This window comes from Pelobates fuscus, chromosome 1 (assembly GCF_036172605.1).
Source record: "Pelobates fuscus isolate aPelFus1 chromosome 1, aPelFus1.pri, whole genome shotgun sequence".
NCBI classification, from domain to species: Eukaryota; Metazoa; Chordata; class Amphibia; order Anura; family Pelobatidae; genus Pelobates; species Pelobates fuscus.
The window spans coordinates 449,933,112-449,947,451 of NC_086317.1; the positions used below are offsets into that span (position 1 = coordinate 449,933,112).

The 14,340-nt window shown below is 43.8% G+C and overlaps 1 protein-coding gene across 1 annotated transcript in view; it reads right to left on the reverse strand.

The window, feature by feature from the left end:
• DYNC2H1 (dynein cytoplasmic 2 heavy chain 1) overlaps positions 1–14,340 on the reverse strand; it is a 330,703-nt gene that overhangs the window by 246,121 nt on the left and 70,242 nt on the right. The window contains exons 39-42 of the mRNA XM_063430335.1: positions 6,382–6,589; positions 4,803–4,932; positions 4,057–4,212; positions 3,573–3,832 (exon numbers count right to left, since the gene is read on the reverse strand). Of these exons, the coding sequence (XP_063286405.1) occupies positions 3,573–3,832; positions 4,057–4,212; positions 4,803–4,932; positions 6,382–6,589 (754 nt within the window). The remainder of the gene's footprint in view (positions 1–3,572; positions 3,833–4,056; positions 4,213–4,802; positions 4,933–6,381; positions 6,590–14,340) is intronic.

Here is a 14,340-nt window from a genome sequence, read left to right on the forward strand (position 1 = left end):
ACCAGTGTATGCTGATGCAGGAGAAAGAGGATAACGAAGAATAGCAGATGCTTCCTGAACAGAATTAGTGCAGTGGTCCCATCCAGGGTAAAGCTCTGGTTTCCATGGTTAAGAATAGTATACTGGATATGGCATTTGAAAAGTAGTATGCAGAAAAAACTGAATGATTTATGTTTTTTGCATTATGTTAACTAAATAGTCTTGAAAATCAACTTTCGGTGATATTCAGCCAGACAAGTATAGTTACTGTGGCTTGTTTAGATATCCAATGAGATGGAGAGGAGGAAGGTAACCTGCTTGCAAGAGAGAACTCAAAATAAAAGAAAAGTATGGACAGGTAGGGAGAATAATAGTTAGAGGGAGCAGGAGGATAAACAGAAATCTGGGTAGCACATACAGACCATCCACATTCTGCTGCATCATGAGCACTAGCGCATACACATACATGATCAAGATTTAGAACAATAACCACTTGTCATATTTTGCAGATTAAAAAATAAATATGATTACATTAATTTGTATGCTAACAGCATGAACAGAGTCAGGTACTATTTAACAAGCAAACATGCATAGTATTCTTCAGTCTGGCAAGAGCAAATCTTACATGTGTAAAATCTCACACACATATAACCGCTCACATATTTTTTACTTTCAAGTCGCTGCTAGTTTATTAATTGTTTTTATTTTATTTACTCCAGGCTCCATTATTTGCTCTGATGCATGATATGAATTAATAGATATAAAATAATCAAATGCATATGTGTGGTTAATAGTTCTCACACAGTCTATGTGATGCAATCATAAACATAACTTAAAGGAACACTATAGTCACCTAAATTACTTTAGCTAAATAAAGCAGTTTTAGTGTATAGATCATTCCCCTGCAATTTCACTGCTCAATTCACTGTCATTTAGGAGTTAAATCACTTTGTTTCTGTTTATGCAGCCCTAGCCAGCACCTCGGTGGAAAGTGTTTTAGCTACATACAAATTGTTAATTCATAAATTGTTGCAATTTGCTATGTGTACTTCCGATAAAAGCAAATATCTTTAAAAAAAATCCTTCCACTCTTGACCAAGTGTATCCTTCCACTCTTGAAATCATGTATTATTATTATGACTCTATGATGGGTTTACTATTTTTTATGCTGCTCATTATAGCTTTTAGTGTTGGTATTCTTGGGGAGAGATCAGGGGGTACTCTGAGGATTATGTGACCCAAGTCTTCCTCTCTGGTCTCAGAACACATACGTCATATCTGCTGTTTTAACCCCTTAAGGACACATGACATGTGTGACATGTCATGATTCCCTTTTATTCCAGAAGTTTGGTCCTTAAGGGGTTAAACACATAGTGGAACAGTCCACAATGACATCATGAGATAGTTCCTGAAAATGTGCAAAATCTTTGACACTTCAAGACATTGGCTTCATGAACTAAGTGACTAAATGAATTGAATATTTTACACCTTGCATCAGTGTTACTTGCTGTTTTAATCTTATTTGCAGATACTAAACAATGCATTATTTTAAGATATTTAAAGGATATTCTTTAAATTCACCTGTAGAACATGACTGAAGAAGGGGTCTGGGTAGTCATGTTTTTACACTGAAATTACTTAAATAACTAAAAAATGTCATTATCTGTATTGTTCCTGTCTCTCTATTCTTTCCACAAGAAAGCTTTCTATGAGAATTTAAGGGGTCCATTCTATTACCTTAAAGGAACACTATAGTCACCTAAATTACTTTAGCTAAATAAAGCAGTTTTAGTGTATAGATCATTCCCCTGCAATTTCACTGCTCAATTCACTGTCATTTAGGAGTTAAATCACTTTGTTTCTGTTTATGCAGCCCTAGCCACACCTCCCCTGGCTATGATTGACAGAGCCTGCATGAAAAACAAAAAACTGGTTTCACTTTCAAACAGATGTAATTTACCTTAAATAATTGTATCTCAATCTCTAAATTGAACTTTAATCACATACAGGAGGCTCTTGCGGGGTCTAGCAAGCTATTAACATAGCAGGGGATAAGAAAATCTTAATTAAACAGAACTTGCAATAAAGAAAGCCTAAATAGGGCTCTCTTTACAGGAAGTGTTTATGGAAGGTGTTAAGACACTCCCGGCATAAAGGAGTGAAACCGCCGCTTAGTAGAGCTTCCCCTTTTACAGAAATGCAGGTACGGCTGTTTTAGAACTCCAAACTCACGAACGGAACCAGGGGAATGCGCATATCTCCCGGACAGCATACTTAATAATAATCCAAACTCCCGAACTGTGTTCTCGCGAACTGCTGCTAACCGACGAATCAATATAGCATCCAAGCGGCTTACGTTCCCAGCAGTCAGTCTCTATCCGTGTATAGTTAATCCCCCCAAACACGAGACAAAGCTCCGTAGTTGAGGGTAAAACAAGATCTGCTTTAATGAGGGCTACCTGCCCGTTATTTATGCAGATCTCCCACCTGGTGGACACTCCCCTAGGGGACCAGATGGAAGACTGGGACACATATTGGCCAGTAGCCAATCGTAGTGGATCAGGATTAAGCACTCCCCTTTACATACATAAATCCCTCCTCTCTATCCTGGAGATAATTGGGAAGGAACCTAATTATCTCCAGGGATAGAGGTAAATCGCCATTTTAAATACACTTGTAAAACCACACAAAAATATAGAATTGTACAAATACCGAATGCATGTGCTTCGTGTAATGTATCCCCTGATAGCCTGGATCTGAGTGCATATTTCTACCGAACAGCGCTCAGATCCACTGCACATAGTTCAATCGCCATGGAGTCAAAGTCCTTCATATGTCTTTCGGTATACGATTGACTCCATGGGATGGCTATCTGGGTTAAGTCCATGCGTACGTTCCAAACTCCCGAACTGACCGGTGTTCGTATGCCTTGACGAAAACGAAGGGCGACCGGTAGCTTCAGCGGTGTTCGGTAGATAAAGTGTCCGTTTATAGTTCCATAGAATCTTCACCGAACACCCTCATGGTCGGCACACGAACGACGACCACCCTGAGTACGGTTAGAATGGAGAGGTGTCTGCGGTTAACCACAACGTTCTAATTGGGGCCAAGAGGTTAACCAGCAGCACACTTCTCTCCTGGGTGGCCGTCCGTTCGGTAGTTTTGATAGGTATTTTCTGCAACACACGAACAGGGGCATACGGACAGGCAAATAGACGAAAAAGGGGTAAACAGACGAACCAGCAATCTTAGTCTATACAGATGGATCTGTCACAGAAGGCTGTGCAAGTCACATGCAGGAAGGTGTGACTAGGGTTTATAAACAAAGGGATTTAACTTCGAAATGGCAGAGGATTGAGCAGTGAGGCTGCAGGGGCATGTTCTATACACCAAAACTGCTTCATTAAGCTAAAGTTGTTCAGGTGACTATAGTGTCCCTTTAATCATTTTAATATGTATCTGTACATATGCTCATATTTAACAGATCACACATTGCATAACATATGTCATTACATACTATTTAGACTACATTACATACTCTCAGATTCAGCATTACTACTCTGTATAGATGTTCTGTTTGCTACAAGACTTACCCTTTCCCACAGCCTTCTGGTCCAACTAATATGAATGGTTGTTTTGTATCAGACCCCAGCCATGGTTTGAAATAATCCAGTCCTCTTTGGATATCAGGGGTTCTGATTACCGGGAGTGCTTGAGGATTACTAAAATCTTCAATAGTTAAATTATCCGGTTTTTCAAAGACATAGGATTCCAAACGCCCTGACTTTAAGTTATAATATGTTTCCAAAGGCTTGCGGGGGTCAGGTGGAGATTCCCGGGCCCAGCTGAAAACCTATAACAATGGAGAAATTACATTAAAAAACATATTTCCATGCAATAATTAGCTGCATTAATCTGTCAGTGTGTGTGTTCACGTACTGTACATGTAACATCTTTGCGTATCTAATTTGCAGATACAATATACACATCAAAAACATTAAAAAATAAACACATTAAAGCCCTTTATAATGCATTTCAACTCACAGAAATTCAGATGGACAGATAAAACAAGCGTACCTCTTTAGCAAATGCAGTCCTTGACTTTGTACTGAGATTTCCTCCAAGTCCACGAATAAGACTAATAATGAACTGGCTGCGATCAGTGCAACCGTGAAGGTGGGACAATCCATTCATAACTGTTCCAATGAGACTGGTTTCAACCACAAAGTCATTCTATTTATGAAGACAAACGGAATTTTTTTGTTCCACATTATTAATTATTATTATTATTAGAAAGAAAAGCTTTATAGCCTTGTTACAAAAGCATAACAGCAGAAATCCTAAAACTGGGTTGTCGAACCCCACCTTAACCAACAATTGTGAAGATACAATTTATATATTCTTCTACACGCCATAGGCTTCAAATCCAGACACAACCTGGATGTAATAAAATAAAATTATGATTTACGCCATCAGGCCTTTCCTTTTCAAGTTACTGTATAAAACATTTAGTCACTGCATTTTCTTAAATACAATGTCTATCAGTGCTTCATTTGGATGCAGTTACAGAAGTAAGAAATATAAAATAGATGGTACTGGGTAAGAATAACTTCATTACAGTAGTGTGACAGAGCTGCCCTTAAATAATTTCAACTTCGGACATGTTCATGAGACACTGTGCTTGTTTAAATGGCATCGCAGTCAGAAGCCTTTTGTATATGAACCTACTTCAATCTTAATTTGACAAAGTTCCCAGCAAGTCATTAGAGGACAATGGAAAGCTGTAAAAAATTGACAGGGATATGTATTGCTAGCTAAATTACCTGTATGAGAACCCAGTTTAAACCCTTTTCGAAATAGTCTCCAATCCAATTTTCCAAATTGTTTCTTAGGTTCTCAGGCTGTCCGCGAAGCCATGATCGAATCAGAGAGTTAAGATCTGTGTTTTCATCACTTTTCAAATATAAAAAGAAGATGTGAATTTAGTACGGAAAATACATCATATCAGTTTTAAAATGGCATAATTAAAACATTAGACAAATTACATGTCGGAGTAGATTTACTAATAAGTCAAAAGTTGTATAATAAGATTTACATGAAGGAGAGAAGGTAGTTATGTGTAGCGCATTAAAGATTCAGGCAGTTGTTATGGTTGTGCTTTGATGCAGGCCTCTTACTCCAAATGTAGGGGCATGTCTTTGCCAAAACCATCTGTACAATAGTTCAAAAAGAAACAATGTGTGTGCACCAACCACAGTGTAATAAGTGCTCAATTTATATCAGCAGAAAGAAACTTCCCTGCATAGGATAAGTTTCCCAACAATATCCCCAAAGACTTCCTCTTGTCTTCCACACAGTATAAGCAAAAAAAGGGGGGATGGTCAACAGATACAAATGAACATAAAATAATTATTTTATGTTTATTTGTATCTGTTGATCATACACCACGCAAGTCCGTGAGGAAGTCCTATTTTTCTGGATGAAACGCGTAGGACCCCTGGTGGTGATATAGAGGGACTGCACTGATGATTTTATATTTTGATGTAAGTTATTAAAACTCATTTTTGTACTTCACTCTGCATGTGCACCTCAATTTTATAATATTTCCTTTCTTGAGGACATATATCTAAATGCATCTATGGAGATTCTAACCCAGATAGAAGATTTGGAATTCTCATCTTGAAAATAAATAAATATTCAAGGCTTGCAAACTTCAGTAAAAGTGTGAGTGGCCACTTGTGAACGCAATTCCTATAATCTGTTTATATACACAGGTATACGCTATGTTGCTTTATTTGTGATTGCTTCAGCAGATCATCCCCCCCTTTTTTTGCTTATACCATCTGTACAATACCTGCAGTGCGGAAAAGGTGAATAAGCATATCTTGCTCTAGCAGAATGGCCATCAGTTTAAACACAATACCAGGCAAAGTACATGTGACATGTATTCATTTCTGTGCTAGCAGCTAAGTCTTCCTTGGTTTCTTCATAAGCCCACCTTCTTCCCATGGTAATTATTTCTGGTGCCCTGATTCTGGGGTTTAGCTTCTTCATCTTGTCAATGGCATATAGTAAACATGCAAACACAAAGGACCCTTAAGCAGTTGTTCTCCGTATTGCCACGCACCCTCAGAATTAACCGGAGTGCTTTTTTTTTTTCTTCCATCTGCCCCTCATCTCAGGAATGAACTTGACAATGCTTCTGCTTCTTCACTGACTAGGGACCTCTAATGTCAGTCTTTAGCTCAACTCTCACATTTCAGACTTTCTCATATAAAGTAGAGTGAACTCAAGAGTAAACACTTGATTATTCTAAAGACGGAACACAGGGTCAGAGACCCTGACAGACGCTTCCACTCTAAAGCCATGCATAATATGAATCTGCATGCTCATTATTCTTACCTTAAGAAAATCATTCCCATTCTTGATATGGTTGCAGGAGACGCACTGCTTAAATCATGGGTTTCAAACACGAAGTTTACATTGGGGCCAAACTGAATTCTTTCTCCGCTGGGCATTGTAAGAAGACGATTGTCATCAAGAACAGAATTTAAAGATTCAATCCATTCTGGGTCAATATCACCATCACAGATAATCCAAGAGTTTATGTCTGGGTACGACAACACAAAGTAAAATGAAATGAATTCTGAAACCATTCTTTCTAACCCATTCTTTCCTGGACTAACTAGTATCACCTAACGCAAATGTATTTCTAAAAATCCCTGTAATTTTAATATGATCATTAAAAGAAAGAACACAACCTTTATAAACGCTCTACATCGTGTCTTCACCTCAAGGGAGGCGCTATATTTACATCAGTCAGCTAATTCACCAAATAGATATTAGGGATTCAGGCTAAAGTGCCTTTACCCATGCGCAAATCTAATAAGGGGACAGTAAGCACCAAAACCATTTTAGCTTAATTAACTTGTTTTGGTGTACAGATCATGACCCTGCAGTTTTTTTAACTCAATTACCTGCCTTTGTTTATGGAGCTCTAGCCACATCTCTCTGGGCTGTAAATCACACAGTTTCCCTATACACTTCTTTAAAAAATATATATATATATATTTTTTTTAGCTTCCTTAACCCCTTAAGGACACATGACGTGTGTGACATATAGCATGGGTTGTCTTTTTTTTTCATGAAATCACTTTCACTAATTGCATGTTCACTATGCACTTTTATTTTATCATTCAATCTTATCTGTCACATTTGAAGCTTGTTATTAATTTACCTTTTTCTAGTAGGTTGGATTGCCACTATTATTATTGTATTGGACTCAGACTCATTTTATCAAAGGTTGGAACGCATATTGCGCATCATTTCCGGAACCCGGATATAAATGACATTATTACAAGCACTGGAACGCATCTTGCGTTACATCGAGATGAAGATGCAAGTACTTTACGTCACCACGCACTGAAACGCAGTCCAATGAAGCGAACAGGAAGTTACATCGGCGGAAGCACCAATAAACTTGTGGAACGCAAGTTGCGTTCCAACATACAAGAAAGCTCGGGAATTACAAATCTCTCCCCTATTTAAAGACTTGGATAACGAACTACTCCTATCACACCGATCCAACTGAGGAAGTCGAATTTGGCGAAACGTGTATTGGATATTTGGAATACTTACGGTGTATTATTTATTTTTCATACCCTATTGGGTTTTTACTTTTATTGCTTACTAATAAATTAGTTTTCACTTTACCAACGAAGTGCCGTACCATCCATTTGTATCCTCCTCATCTATGCACAGAGGGCGTTGGATCATTATTTGAAGCTCCACAGGCGCATACCACCAGAGCCAAGTGTCACCTTTTTTTTTTTTTTTTTTTTTAAATTCTTTATTTTTCCATCTTGGCAGACATAGCGAATCAACATTAGCATTTTGGCTTGTGCAAAAGCCGAATTACATGTCATACATTTGAGTAGTGGTATAGAACTTCAGACACTGTCTGTTCAGCTAGCATCAGAACTTCGTCGCTGTCCGCCAAGGAGTTTTTTTCATAGTATTTTTTAATTAACTCATTATTTTCTACTTCATGCACATAGCAGTGCAGGGCTTTAAGTGAGCTATAGGACGTGCCTTTTCTATAGCAAAGATCTCATTTAGACATTGACTGTACAGGTTAACAACATACAATGCAATAATGCCTTCATATAGTGTGAACGGGGGAAGGTATCAAGTCTTTGCTGTTTTCAACTCGTCCTATGTAGGTAGGTGGTATCCTCCGTTTTGGTGGTGTGTTCGGTAGCACTGGTTCAGGGCTATAGATTGCCTTCAATTGTATATGTTGACAATTGCTTATGTCCATTGTCATCGTGTACCACCATTCTCACGGGGTACAGATACATAATTAACATGTATATCATCTGCATCCCATACACTCCTATTTAGCATGAAACAGTTTTAGAAATGGGACCAGTCAACGGGTCCAGGTATGCGAGAAGAAAGAAAAGAGTAGAGGGGGGGGGGGGGAGGGGGGGGGGAATAGAGTTGGGCACGGGCGTGTCCGTCGTCGGGTGAGCGGTACATGGGTCTGTAATTTCTGATCAGCGTGCTTGGTCAAACCTATCCGAGGCATGTTTCTCAACGGTTGGTGTAGTCTTCCCATGGCTCCCATGTTTTAAGGAATAAGGGGTATGTGTCTCGAACTTGTGCCGTTAATTTATCCATGAGTTAGGCCTCTCGGATATTGCTTATGAGTCTTTCATGTTGTGGCATGTCGATTTGTAACCACGTCTGGGCTAGGGCTCGTCGTGCTGCCAGTGTAAGTTTGTTGTACAGCTTCTGCTCTTTATTAGTCAATGAGTCAACAGGTCTAGCTATTAGGAATGACCATGGGTCCGGCCTAATTGGCTTGTTTAGTACTTCGGTCAGGAGGTGAGCTACCTCCTCCCAGTAAATCACCACCCTGGGGCATGTCCACCACATATGCAGATATGTGCCCTTTTCTCCGCAACCCCTCCAGCATGTGTCGGAAGGTGTTTTACCCATGCGGCACAGCTTAACCGGGGTGGTGTACCACCTCATGAGTGTTTTATAACACTGCTCTTGGTGTATCACGCATATAGAGGCCTTTGCTGCTGCCTCCCAGATATCTTGCCATTCCCCCCCCTCCAAGGTTTGCTGTAGGTCAGCCTCCCATTGTGTAACATATGAGGGGGTGTAGGCCTTATCAGGTGGTGCACTGAGCTGGTTGTATAAAAGGGTGATGAGGCCGGTACGTGGTCCCCCCGACACGCATAATTTTTCGTAGAATGTGAGTTTGGCCCTGGCGGCTGTTTTGACCTGTGTCGTGCCTGCAAAGTCCCGTAGCTGAATGTATCTAAAATGGTCTCTGGTGGTTAGTGGGGCAAGGGCATTGAGTTCCTCGAATGTTCTTATCGTGTTGGTGTGGTATAACTGGTGATATCTTTGTAGACCTGTATTCTCTATTCCTCTGAAGTCCCTAGCGGCCAGCCCGGGCGGGAATGCCCTGTTACGTAGATAGGGCGTAAGAGGGGAGATTGGGTGTGTGAGCGCGTGTTTGTGGGCTGTGGAGTCCCAAATTTTGATGGAGTTCAGGATAGCCGGGCACTTTGTGGAAAGGTCTGGTCTATCGGGTCTTGGTACCCAGATCCAGAACTGTGGAAGGTCTGTGTTCATTAGGAGGGTTTCAAGGTCAACCCACCTGTGGGTGTCGGGTGGGGAATGCCACTCTATAATTTGGGCTAGCTGTGCCGCCAGGTAGTAGGCGTGTAAGTTGGGTAGGCCCAGGCCTCCTTTGCTTTTAGGTGTGTGTAAGGTGGTTCTGGCTATCCTGTGCCTCTTCCCGGCCCATATAAATTCGTCTATGGCTGTCTGGAGTGGTTTAAGGTCTCCCTTGGTGACCTTCACTGGTAGAGCCTGGAAGAGGAACAGGAGGCGCGGTAGTAGATTCATCTTTACACTATGTAGTCTTCCTATCCAGGAGATGGGTTTGACTTGCCATGTTGCAAGGTCTTTCGTTAGGGTGGTCAGTAAGCGTTTATAGTTTTCTGTGTATAGGTCGTTGTTGTCTGGCGGGAGTGTGACGCCTAAGTATTTTAGCGGTCGATTTGTGATGTTTAACTTGTAGGTGCTGGCTAGCCATTTGGTGTCTGTGTCCTGTAAGCCTAGTGGCATGCCCACCGACTTTTCAACATTTATTCGATACCCCGAAACCCGTCTGTACTCTTCCAATAGGTCTAGGAGGTTGGGTACAGAGTCCTTCGGTTCAGAGAGGGTTAGCAGAACGTCGTCGGCATACGCCGAGACTTTAAAGTCCTCTGTCGCTACTCGGAGGCCCCTGATCCCTGGGTGGTCTCTGATTCGTATCAATAGTGGCTCCAGGGCTAGGATGAACAGGAGGGGGGATAGTGGACACCCCTGGCGCGTTCCGTTTTTGAGGGCAAAGGGGCACGGTAAGGTGCCCGGCACCAGTGTTTGTGCCCTGGGGTTTGCGTAGAGGGCCTGTATTGCGGTGACAAAAGCGACCGGCAGTTGCATTTTACGTAGTAGCGTGAACATGTAGGGCCAGAGCACCCTATCGAACGCCTTCTCCGCATCCAAGGCGAGGATCAGCGAAGGCGTTCTCGTCTCTCGAGCCCTCCATATGAGGTCTGCGGCCCTCCTTGTGTTTTCATACAACTGTCTTGTGGGAACGAAACCCACTTGGTCCGCATGAATGTATCTGGTGAGCAGTGGGTTCAATCGGCCGGCAAGTAATTTGGCGTATGCTTTAAGGTCGAAATTTATGAGGGATATTGGCCTGTAGTTAGCGACTTGCGTGGGGTCCCTGTCTGGCTTGGGGATGAGGGCTATGTCAGCCGTCGTGAGGTCTTGGTGTGGTGTCTCCCCCTCTGTCCATGTTCTATACATTTTAGTGATATGTGGCGCCAGCTCGTCTTTGAAGGTCTTATAGTATGAGCCGTCGAAGCCGTCCGGCCCCGGGGCTTTATTCCCTTTGAGTCCTGCCATGGCTGCCTCTACCTCGTCCCTCTCAATGGGGGCCCCTAGTTGTTCCACAAGGTGTGTGGGGAGGCTGGGTGGCAGTGCCTTGTTGAGGAAGGTCGTGATCTCCCCCATATATTCCGTATTAGTCTCTGTCTGAGATGGGGCGTGGTTATATAAGTTGGCGTAAAAATGCGTGAATTCGTTATTGACCTCTGCAGGGTCTGTCAGAATAGTCCCATGGTTGTTTCGTATGGCTATGGTTGGCGCTTTGCTTGTTTTGGGTTTTAGAGCTCTCGCCAGAAGGGTGTCCATTTTATTGGACTTTTCGTAAAAGAGTCTTTTTGTGTGTCGGATGTCATTGCTGACTTCTTCCACCATTAATTCCCGTAGCCTACGTCTTGTGTCTTGGAGGGCTCTCGTTGTAGTGTGAGTTGCCGCCTGTTTGTGTTGCATTTCTATTTTGCGTAATTGCTTTTGTAGGGCTACGAGTTTGTCGTATTTTTCTTTTTTATGCTGTGTGGCCAGTTTTATGAGGAGGCCCCTTATTACTGGTTTATGGGCTGCCCAGAGGGTTGTTGGGGAGATGTCTGGTGTATCATTTTCTTGAAAGTAGTTACGAATCTCTTGCCTAATGCTTTCCTGTATGTGTGGGATCTTAAGGAGGGCGGTGTTCAGTCGCCACTTCCAGGGTGTTCGTGTGCCTGCTGTTTGCAAGGTGATTTCAATGTCTGCATGGTCTGACCAGGATATTAAGTTAATAGCAGTGGTCTTTACCCATTGCATACCCATTCTGTTCGTGAGGAAAAGGTCTATTCGGGAATAGGTGGCGTGTGGGGCCGAGTAGAATGTATAGTCATGATCACTTGGGTGCTGGATCCTCCAGGGGTCCAGCAGTCCTGTGTTAAGCATGAATTTGTGTAGGAGTTTATCCTGTCCCCCTCTGTATTGCGATCTCGGGAGTCTTTGGCCCCCAGTTCGGTCTATCGCAGGGCACGGGGTAGCGTTTAGGTCCCCTCCCAGTATCAATATTCCCCTCGGTAGGTTGTTGATCATTATTTCCAGGTCTGCCCAGAACTCCGGTGAGGGGGAGTTTGGGGCATATACGTTCACCAAGTGATATGTGTGGGAGTGTAGGGTGCCTGATAGAACCACGCACCGGCCTTCCTTGTCTGTGTGTACTTTTGTGACCTGCAGCTGGCATCGTTTGTGGAGTAATATTTCTACCCCATTTTTCTTTCCTAGGGCACGTGATGCATACGCTCTTGTGTATATGTGGTCTGACAGTGTGAGTGTCACATTTCGCGTCAAGTGTGTTTCTTGTACAAAAGCGACGTCGGCATTTTGGCGACGCACTTCCCTGAGAAGTAGTCTGCGTTTAGTGGGTGTATTGAGGCCATTCACATTTAGGGATGTGATTTTCAAGGCCATGGTTCGTGCCGGGTTGAGGTGGGCTGACTTACCCCAGAGGTGGTGAGAGATTTGACAGTAGTGTGGTCCCGTCTGAGGTTGTACCGCTCACCCCCGTGGGCGTGAGCCCCGTAGAATGGATCGTGCCCAAGTCCAGAAGAAGGTGGAGAAAGTGGTAGGGGGGGGGGGTATAGGGAAAAGGGGTGAGAGAAGGAAAAGGCTGTAGTGCGTGTACAACCTAGGTAGAAACAGATGTGTAGGTTAAAAATACAAGCAAATAAACTTTGTGAACTCGCAGGTTCACTATACGTTCAATACAGAACAGTAGTTAGTAACTTTATCCGGGTCTTATCCGTCGCCAGGAGCAATAGGGGGTGGGCGTCCACCGCGCTGAGGGTGTCTCCTCTAACGGGGGGGAAGCTCAGCCGATTCGCACCCTGGCGAGGCTCCCATTTTTATATTAGCAACCGTTGGTTTGTGTACCGTGGGGGGGGGGGGGGGGGGGGTCAGTCCCTTGTCTATTTCCCACAGGTGTCCCTATTTCCGTCGGGGGGTACTCCTTCATTTAAAAACCTTGCTATCAGCACTGTTGCTGTGGATTGCCATTCCTACAGGGGTCAAGATGTGTAGCGTTGTCTGTCACCTCCCACTCTCCGGGTCCCTGGGTTTAAGGTGCTAGGTGGGGGGGGGGGGTGTAGCCTAGGTCCGCTTGCACGTATAGTTCGGCACCGGGGTACCCTTTATGTCTGCGGCGTGTCTGCATACAGGGGTCCGGTCCTATGGCTGTGTCTGCGTGTATGGTCTCCCCAGGCCCGTGTCCCCTTCCAAGCGGACCCCCCGTCTTAACGTCCGGGGGAGGATGCGTCTCGTAATTCGCGTCATTAGCGGGGCGGGCCTCGCATCTGTAATCCCGTTCTCTGCCGCCCAAGTTTGAGCGGGAACGCCAGTTCACAAGGCCCGACTCTCCCGCTCTCCCCAGGGCGCGGCCCCTCCCTTTCACATAATGAAAACCCCCACCATCCCCACAATGGAGTCTGGTCCGCCATATTGTACCCCCTATTCCCGCTAACATCACAAGGACCCCTTAGAGTGGGTTCTCCAGTAAGTTCCACATTAAAGTTTAGTGTAGTTCGGCAGACACCATGCATAGGCCCAGGGGTGGGGGTGATGTATCGAACCGCTCATCCACCCTGGTGTAAAAGTTGTCTCTAGGGGCAATCCGCCTCCATGCTTTATTTACTATCATGGCCATATTCGAGGCGTTTTGTAAGGACTGTGGTGCTGGCCTCTATCTCCCTTTCAGGACCCTGGCCCTCCCGATATCTGGTACTTCCCCGACCCACCAGGCCCTTCATACTCTCCCCCCGGAACCCCCATCACATTTGTCTTAAAGAGAAACCTAACCTCGCCTGGCCAAATGGCTTTAACTATGGCAAAATAAATTTTCAATAAACTAAACAAAACATTAGTGTGCTTTCAGTTTGTTATTATACGTTACTGAAGTCCTTGTTTCAGGCTGGTCGGGAGTTGCGATCCTCCCAGCTGTCAGGTAGTATTGGTGCCGTTGTCCCACTTGTCGTCGGCAGTGGCAGATCATCCGGTACCGTTATGTCTAGATCTTTCATGAAATCTCGGATGTTCGTTGTTGGTAATAAGATGGCCGGAGTGGGACCTTGAAAGATGATGATCTTGAAGGGGTATCCCCATGCGAAGCGAATTCCCTTTTGCCTGAGCAGGTCAGTGACTGGCTTCCATGCCCGCCTGCGGAGAAGAGTCGCCGGTGCGATGTCTTGATATAAGAGGATTTCTGTGCCCTCGTGCTCGAATGGTCGCAGTCTGCTTTGCTTCAGGATGGCTTCTTTTGTGGTGAAGTAGTGCCATTTTATTATTATGTCTCTTGGTGGGGCGGATCTCGGTCCTTTGGCTCGGAGAGCCCTGTGCGCCCTGTCGACTTGCCAGAGGTGATCTGGGATGTTTGGGAGGTGTTGACGG